This window comes from Leuciscus leuciscus (assembly GCF_965113295.1).
Source record: "Leuciscus leuciscus genome assembly, chromosome: 1".
NCBI lineage: Eukaryota > Metazoa > Chordata > Actinopteri > Cypriniformes > Leuciscidae > Leuciscus > Leuciscus leuciscus.
Window position 1 is genome coordinate 41,934,998 of NC_138725.1, and position 9,070 is coordinate 41,944,067.

Genomic DNA, 9,070 nt, shown 5'->3' on the forward strand with positions numbered 1-9,070 from the left:
AAGATTAAAGATCACACGGTTTTATTTTAAATGTATTTTCTATGCAATAACTCAAAAATAATCATCAAATTTAAATTTAAAAAAAGAAAATTATTACATTTAAAAAAAAATAAAAAAAATAGTCATGGCAAAATGGGTTGCAAACGTAGCCTAAATCAGTGCTTTTTGATTCAAATGCCTTTATTGTCCAGCCCTGCATTTAGGGTAAGATATGAAAAAGCTGCTTGTTTTATCATTTTATATATACTAGTACAAAATCAGTTGTAGTAATTGTTGGTTTGGTGTGTTTGAGTGCTCATTATTACAATTACACAGCAAAAGTTCAGTGACATTTTTATTTGTGCATGGTAGAAAGCGCATAGTGAACTCCGAGAAAACGCCATGCTTGAGCAAACAGTTTGTGAATAGGTTACTACAAATGATGGCCGTGAATAAAATATAATATTCAGAAGTAAACAGTGTAGCTGACATGTGTTTATGTCAGAATGTTTATTTTTAAACCACAACCTTCTTGGGGCTTCTTTGACCGATATATTTAACGATATATTTTGCATTTCTTATCCAAACAACGTCAAACTTGGCACTGCACTTACTCGTGCCCGTAGCGAGACATCTGTCAAGTTTGAAATCCATCGGACTAACGGTTTGAGAGATATGCGAATAACAGACACACAGACGTTTCTGTAATTTATAGATAGATGTATTTGCATTTGGAAGTTTGGATGTTTTCTGAGGCCCTAAATAATAGCCTAAATAAAGCAGTCACTCGACTCATTAGAGGCAAGCTACAGGGGCTGGACTATGAAACTGAGACACTGGCCAATACAGTGTTGGAGGTTTCATGCCTGGTGGCCAATCTTCACTGATTTTACTTTCCATCAGTAAGAGCAGAGTGTGAAGTTTCAATTGGCAAAGCAGTAGCACAGCTGTGCATAAAATATTGAAAAATATGCAGGTACTAACCGGATTGTATCCAAAAATCATAAAACCACAGCTGCCCAACTCACTGCACTAAATGCGCAGCTTGACTCTCCTGACAAATAAATCTGTTTGTCTGGACTCTGGAGCTTCAGAGTCAATATTCATGGTCTGGCTGCTATAGCCAATCCTTTGGTCACTCGTGCCAATGCCAAATGTTGGTTTCATTGGTGCCAAATGTACAAATCTTGGGCTGTGGACAATGTGAAACATGTATTGTTCTCTAATGAGTCCACCTTCAAGTTTTTTCCCAAATATAGGAGAGTTACAGTTTGGAGAAGCCCCAAAGTGGCTTAACACCCGGAGTGAAGCACAGCGGTGGATCAGTGATGGTTTTGGCTGCAATATCATGGCATTCCCTACCGTGCTTGATGGGTGCATCACTGCCAAGGACTATCAAACATTCAAACCAATCTGAAGGATCATGTACACCTAATGGTTCAAATATTTTACCCTGAAGAGGGTCCGTGTATCAGCATGATAATGCACCAATATACACAGCAAGACTTGCAACAGAATGGTTTGATGAACATGCAAGTGAAGTTGAACATCTCCCATGGCCTGCGCAGTCACCAGATCTGAATATTATTGAGCCACTTTGGGGTGTTTTGGAGGAGCGAGTCAGAAAACGTTTTCCTCCACTAGCATCACATAGTGACCCGGACACTGTTCTGGAAGAGGAATGGCTCTAAATCTCTCTGGCCACTGTGAAGGACTTGTGTATCTGTCATTCCCAAGACGGAATGATGCCATATTGGCCGCATAAGAAGGTCCTACTAATTCATTATTGTAGTCTAAAACCAGGTGTTTCAGTTTTATTGTCCAACCCCTAGATTGGTTAAATAAAATTAGGTTTCCCATAAGTATATTTGTTTGATATATTTTTTTCTCATAATAACTTCAGTTTGAGCTTTACTTATGCAATAGACAATTTGTTTAAAAAGTAAGAATATGGAATGAGATTATTTAGCCTACTTGTGTGTCTAAATAATTGTGCATATGGTGTTATAATTTTAAAGAATGATTAATTTTATATTAAATAATATTTATCAAACATATATAATAGTTTTTTCACAACCAAAAAATGGGAATTGTGATTCTTAAAAAAAAAGTAATGTCACGCACTCAACGCTAATGTAACGTGACTACAGTTCCCAAGAACCATCGCGGTCGAAATGAAAGTGGGCGGGGCATATCTGACATTGCCCGCGGTCTTTGAAAGAAAATGGCGGAGCTTCAGAAAGAAGGATTTGAGCCGTGAGTGTTTTATTATTTACAACACGGGGAACAGACTGATGTACTAAATGTTTCCCACTCACATGTGATAGTCATTTCTGCATGAAGAATTCACTTGAGTAAAGCGCAGCATTTAGAACAGCATTTAACGCGACTGATGTTGTTGTCATCTAAACTTGCCATAAATGATGCTCGATTAGTTAGTGGACAAATACTGATAACTATTATTTAAAATACTTTACAATGTATTGAATGCAACAGACAAGGTTGTGTAGTTTGTTCGGTGTGCTGTAATCTATATGACCATTTAATCTCTCACAGATGTGATGCCAGCAACTTCGACACCAGGGTAAATCTGTTTTCTGTTCTTGTTTTAATGTAACGTTAAAATGTTTGCGATTAGTAACTAAATACAGTAATTTTATTCAGCAAATCTGCATATTAGAATGATTTCTGAAGGATCATGTGACACTGAAGTAATGATGCTGAAAAGTCAGCTTTGATCACAGGAATAAATTGTAATAATATTGAACAATATTACTGTTTCTGCTGTATTTTATGTCTTATGTATGTAATACTGAGTTGTGCTCGATCTCAACTAGGTCTCAGAAGTGTCTCATGGAGTCAAACGTCCTCATGACAGTGACCACATCTCAGGTCCTCCTCAGAAGTCTCCTTGCACATCACCTGCTCCTTCAGTGATGCAGCGTTCAGAAGAGGAACGGCCAGAGGACTCGAAGATTGAGGACGGCATGAGGGAAACTGCTCCTGAACTGAGCCCTCGCTCGCGGAGGAAATCCTTGAGGAGATCCTCCAGAGGCAGACGCTCTCTGCCGGCCTTCCTCGGCTCCTCGCAGCGTGAGTGCTGAGCCCAAGAGCCTTTCACTGGATGTCATTTAGGATTGTGTTGACTTTCTTTTCTCGTTGTGTCTTTTAGCCCTGTGTGAAACCATCAGTCTGTCTTTACCTGATAATGAGAGGCTGGAGATGCTAATTAAAGCTGCTATGCAGGTCTGTAAAATTAATATTTGTTAAAGAAAATAAATGAACCGTTGCCAAGACAGTGAATATACTTTACTGGATTTTTCCATAAACCTTTTGATTTCCCTGACTGTACATAGAGGACAGTGAAGAGGGTCAAAAACAGTCTGTACACTGTTCCTGGTGTTGATACAGAGACACTTCAGACTCAAGGTAAGTCAGGGTCTGTCATTCATGTATATAGAAGTGTTCAATTTCCTAAATTTCACTGAAATATTTTTGCTTTTAAACAAAAAGAGTTGGAAATTATACAGTTATACACACTGCCATTCAAAAGTTTGGGTTTGGAAATATGTTTTTGAAATAATTTTTCTCTTATGCTCACCAAGACTGAATTTATTTGATCAAAAATAGAGTAAAAGTTGTACAAAAATGATCATCATTTAAAATAACTGTATCCTATGTTAATATTCATTTATTTAAAATGTCATTTATTCCTGTGATCAAAGCTGAATTTTCAGCATCATTACTCCAGTCTTCAGAAATCATTCTGAAATGATAATATGATGCTCAAGAAACATTTCTGATTATTATCAATGTTGAAAACAGTTGTGCTGCTTCATATTTCTCTGGAAACCATAAGGCATTTTATCAGTGTTTTTCTTTGAATAATAGTTCAGAAGAACAGCATTTATTTGAAATAGAAACGTCTTTTCTGTGACTTTTGATCAATTTAAAGTATCCTTGCTAAATAAAAGTAATAATTTCTTTCAAAAAAAAAATAATTCTTAATGACCCCAAACATTTGAATAGTAGTGTAATTGGGAAAAGTGTCATTTCCAACATATTCTTACTGATATGTCCAAAAAGTAATTTTTGCAATTGTAACACAACCTCATCTATTAGAATTAGCCAGCTAGAGAACATTGTCTTGATGAAGAAAAACAGAATTGAATACATGTTAATTGCATTTTATGTCAAAAATCTATTTCATGATGTTTATATGAACGTCGTTCACTTCCAGTTGAGTCTTTGCATGAAGAGTGGGACGGTCTGGCTAAAGACATTAGCAGAGAAACTCAGAATTCACTCCCAACTACTGAGAGGTAAAAGTCAGTTTTTCATTTAAAAGGAATTATTAATCGGTAGTCCTTCGATCCTGAAGCACCCTCTAGTTTATTAAATGTCTCTCTCTCTCTCTCTGTATATGCAGTGACCCCGTTGTTAACATGACCACTGCGCGCATTCAGGAGGACATTAACAGGTAATTCTCCATCTGCTCTCATCAGTCCAAGACACTACAGTGAGAATTTTTTTTTTATGGCTATAGCTGTTAATGGTCATCATGTGCTTATGAAGGTTACAGGCTGAAAGTATGTCATGGGAGTCGCTATTGAACAAACACCGGACCAAAGCTGACGAACTGGACAGGTGAGCACAACTACACACATGCACAGCACATGTATGGATACAGAAATGTTGATTAGCTGTGCATCTCTGTCCCGTTGCAGATGTGTGGAGCGGGGGGAGGAGAAGGGTGTGCCACTGGACCCATCGTGCTTTGCCAAGTCTTCACAGAGTCAACTCGTTCTGAACAAACCCGACTACAAGGCAGTACTCATGGGACAGCAAAAACTACTCCGAAACATGGAGCTAGTGGTGAGGCCAGGACGTTTAAGACTCACTCGAATGCAAAAGTATTCAGAACCAGTTACAGTTCAACAGGAATTGAAATCAGTTGGGCCAGTAGTTCTGCCACCACTTTCACTAGCATTATCACATTTTGAGTTTGCTACAAGTATTTTTACTTTCTTTACAATTCATTTGTTGGAACTCTGTATTAAAGGTGCCCAAACTTTTAATACAAAGGGCCTAAAATAAAATTGAGAGCTGTGGGCCGCAAGTAGCTGTTGCATTATATCCGACTTTATTAGATGTTAAAATTATTATTATTATTATTATATATTTTTAAAATCAAATTCCTTTATATTTTCTATATATTGACTCTTTGCCACAAAACCAGTCACAAGGGTACATTTTTTGGAAATTGAGATTTATACATCGTCTGAAAGCTGAATAAATAAGCTTTCCATTGATGTATTGTTTGTTAGGACAATATTTGGCCGAGATACAACTATTTGAAAATCTGGAATCTGAGGATGCAAAAAAAAAAATCTAAACATTGATTGAGAAAATCGCTTTTATTTGTCCATTTAAAGTTGTCCATTTACGTTCCACTCATTTACGGTAGGAAATGTATCTTCGGTACATTTCCTACCGTACTACTGTATCTTTATGGAACATGATCTTTACTTAATATCCTAAAAAAATTTGGCATCAAAGAAAAATGTATAATTTTGACCCATACAAAGTATTGTTGGCTATTGCCACAAATACACCCGTGCAACTTGTGACTGGTTTTGTGATCCAAGGTCACATATTTTGAATACTCAAATAAGACAATTTAAAAATGGGATAAACGAAGATATGCTTAAAGGTGAACTAAGTAACTTTTTTTACCTTAACTGAACAGCTTCGGAGTCATTGGAATGGTTATATTACTTATTTCGGGTTGAATGGTGGTCGTTTCGCACCCCCTGGGGCCCGTGAGCGGAAAATACGCACTTGCAACTTTGAGCCGGCGGGCCGCCGGCCGCTGCGTCAGGAAGTCTCACGTGATATCAGGTCTCGCCATGTAAACAATTGCTTTACGGCCAAAAGAAATCTGCTAAAATGCTGTCATTATTGCGCTCCCTCACGCTGTCCGAACCCGAATGAAGAAGACGTTTTAAAGAATGTCCCATCTGCTTTGATGTCGTTGATCTATAGCCTCTGGTGTCTGAGAATCAACAACGAGTTTTTACAACAGTGTTGTCAAATATCTATTCCGAAGCTGTGGGGGGAGCTCTAGAGAGAAACCTGCGAGCAAAAAGCGAGAATACAGCGAAGAAATCCCGAAGCTACTGAGTGCTGCTTTAAATAGGATTTTTTCTTTTTTTCTTTTATGTTTATCCTAAACAAAAATAATATAACTTTTTTGTGGCATATTTTAATGTTGTCGACAATGTTAGACGCAACATGGTTCACTGCTAATTTTGCCCGTTAAAGCAATGCTTCTATCGCTTGTTTTTTGCTGTGTTTAGATCCGGAGATTCTGTACTTTTTCAGAAGATGTCATAGCGCCCTCTACCGTATAACAGTGAAGTGCGGAAAGCCGGAAAATTCAGTCAAATTCCTAAATGAAAAAAAATCTGGCTAATAAGAGTCATGTTAGACTACACTGATAATGCTGTATTTTTGTAGAGTTCTCAGAAATAAAGCAAAAATTTGTAATGTACAGTTTTAAAAAATGAGTACAATAAGAGAATTGGTTACTTCTTTTTTTTTTTTTTTTTTTGAGAGCTGCTGTCATGTGCAGTTGTGTTTGTTCACAGATGGACTCTCACTGTTGTATAATGAGGGAGCTGCTGTCTTTCCATGAGGAATCTCAGCTGATGCTAAAGGAGACCAGCACCAGATTAGGTGAGAATATGGCTTTCAGTCTGTGGAATAGCTCAATAATTGACAGACAGACACTATCCTTCAAAAGTTTTTGGCCAGTAAGACTTTTTGTAAAGAATTTAATCATCTGTTTTCAACATAATAATCAGAAATGTTTCTTGAGCATCAAATCATATCAGAATGATTTCTGAAGGATCATGTGACACTGAAGACTGGAGTAATGATGCTGAAAATTCAGCTTTACATCACAGGAATAAATTACATTTTAAAATATATATAAATAGAAAACAGTTATTTTTAATTGTAATATTATTTCACAATAATACTGTGTTTACTGTATTATTGATCAAATAAATGCAGCCTTTGTGAGCATGAGACTTCTTTCAAAAACATTTAAACATTGTACCTACCCCAGACTTTTGAACTGTAATGTACTTTTTGTTGATCACAACATAAAAATCAAGTACGAAAAAGCAGCAACATCTAATGAAGTGTTTGAAAAATGACACTACTTACAAGAGCTGCATGATTCTGGATAAATAAAAAATATATATTTTTGAAATTAAAGATCATGATTCTTCCAGAATTCTGAACAGACAACTAAACAAAATAAAATGTCATTTACGAGAGGTTCTGACAAAATGTTAATTGCTGCGTTCTACTACGTTTTATTTATTTATTTAAAAGTATGTTTTAATGATACAAAGACTCGCTCATAAATACTTCACTTGTTTCATTACTGGATGAATCGGCATTTTGAAACGGATCTCTGAATGATTCAATCACGAATAAATTGTCGCCACCTACTGGTGTAACGATGTAATCGATACAATCTTTATTTGAAGTGTCGAGTTCCTTTCAAAAGGTGGTTTTCTCTATTTAGGTCGCTTCCGTAGACATCAAGTGTTAATATATGAACTATAAACTGTTATCCCAGTACATCTGTGATAGAAATAATGATACTGTGTGGCTGAAAAGGCTGAAGCCGCTTCTGTCTGTGGGTCAGTGGCAGCATCAACACAGATCCGAGCGTTCGCTGTGATCGCTTTACTAGTTGTACAATCATCGGCGTTTAGGAATAAGATCGCTTGAGTATTTGAATCGAAATCTTTTACGTATTAATCGTGCAGCTCTACTACTTACAAAGTAAAATCACATGATCTACGCAAGCTGCCTTGATAGTGCCAGGTGATTTTACTCTAATTCAGAAGTGTGTGAAATGAGTTATTTAACACTGGGCTTTCCCCCCCACAGCTTCCAGGGCAGGATTTCAGAATCTCCCTTCATCCCCAGTCAGACAGCTGATAAAAGGATCCGTATCTAGTGTTTCCTCCTAGTTTACAGTGCCGTGATGACTCCCATAGGATGCTGTGCTTCCACAGAATCTGATATGACCATTGTGGTAATGCATTAATAACTTTTTAAAGTAACATTCTACTTTTTCCTATAACATTTCTCTGTTACCCAGTAATTTGGACAAAAAATAGATGAATTTTGAATATTGGATTGTCTTTAATGTCTGTGGCTGTTTAGTTTAATGTCCTCCAGTCTGTGTGTGTGTGTGTGTGTGTGTGTGTGTGTGTGTGTGTGTGTGTGTGTGTGTGTGTGTGTGTGTGTGTGTGTGTGTGTGTGTGTGTGAGAGAAAGGTTCAGAATGTGTAGATGAAGATGGACACTAGATGGCAGACTAGTTATTCAAAGCTCTACTTTTACCCGTGTGCTTTCAAGACTGTTGTGTTGTTTTGTACAATTGTAAAGATATCTGAATACAATTAAATGCCTTGTCATTTACTCCAAACTTTTTCTGCTTTCTTTCACAGTTCTGTCATGTACATTTTTTTACTCAGTTTGAGCCCCAAACGCTTTTAAATGGTCTTTAAAATATCATGCATGTCTAATGGACTATGGATGATATTCATTCATCCATCCCTGGATTTTTTTCTTCTTCTGCCTGAATGACAAAATTGAATGAACTGTTTGAGCTGGTGTCTTGTTTCCAAGACAAACATTGCAAGCAAGTATTTAGATGCTTTAAGTCATCGTTTATTAGCCTAAAGAAAAGACACTGGCCTCTGGGCTTTAGTCATGAGCTCTTTGAGGGCCTTTTAGCCTTCTATTATGTTTGTTCTTGTGACCCCTTCCCCCACACTTCCATCCCTTGTTCTCTATTCAACATAGCACAGGGCTGCTGAGCAAGAAGCAGGCTTAGATGATTTCTCCACTTCACATCCTCTCTGTTTATATCACATTTCCATGCCCACAAGACTAAACATGACCTGCTCTGAACTTCCGTGCCATAATAACAGTATTTGAGCTCGAACAAAGCCACCTTCACTCTCAATACTACGTCCACTGTGATCAAAGAAATGAATCAA

At 37.2% G+C, this 9,070-nt stretch overlaps 1 protein-coding gene across 1 annotated transcript; it reads left to right on the forward strand.

The window, feature by feature from the left end:
* Positions 1-2,137: 2,137 nt before the first annotated feature.
* On the forward strand, positions 2,138-8,493 carry dsn1 (DSN1 component of MIS12 kinetochore complex). The gene is made up of 11 exons (XM_082140051.1): positions 2,138-2,235; positions 2,536-2,563; positions 2,817-3,072; positions 3,152-3,225; positions 3,336-3,408; positions 4,220-4,301; positions 4,409-4,459; positions 4,555-4,626; positions 4,707-4,854; positions 6,630-6,717; positions 7,951-8,493. The coding sequence occupies exons 1-11, from the start codon at positions 2,204-2,206 to the stop codon at positions 8,031-8,033; spliced, it is 987 nt and encodes a 328-aa protein (XP_081996177.1). The 5' UTR covers positions 2,138-2,203; the 3' UTR covers positions 8,034-8,493.
* Positions 8,494-9,070: the final 577 nt, after the last annotated feature.

Excerpts from the sequence above, each read along its gene's own strand:
- dsn1 (XM_082140051.1), top strand. The coding sequence starts at position 2,204 with ATGGCGGAGCTTCAGAAAGAAGGATTTGAGCC. Across the intron at positions 4,855-6,629 it reads TCCGAAACATGGAGCTAGTG|ATGGACTCTCACTGTTGTAT; the intron begins GTGAGGCCAGGA and ends GTTTGTTCACAG. Across the intron at positions 6,718-7,950 it reads GGAGACCAGCACCAGATTAG|CTTCCAGGGCAGGATTTCAG; the intron begins GTGAGAATATGG and ends TCCCCCCCACAG.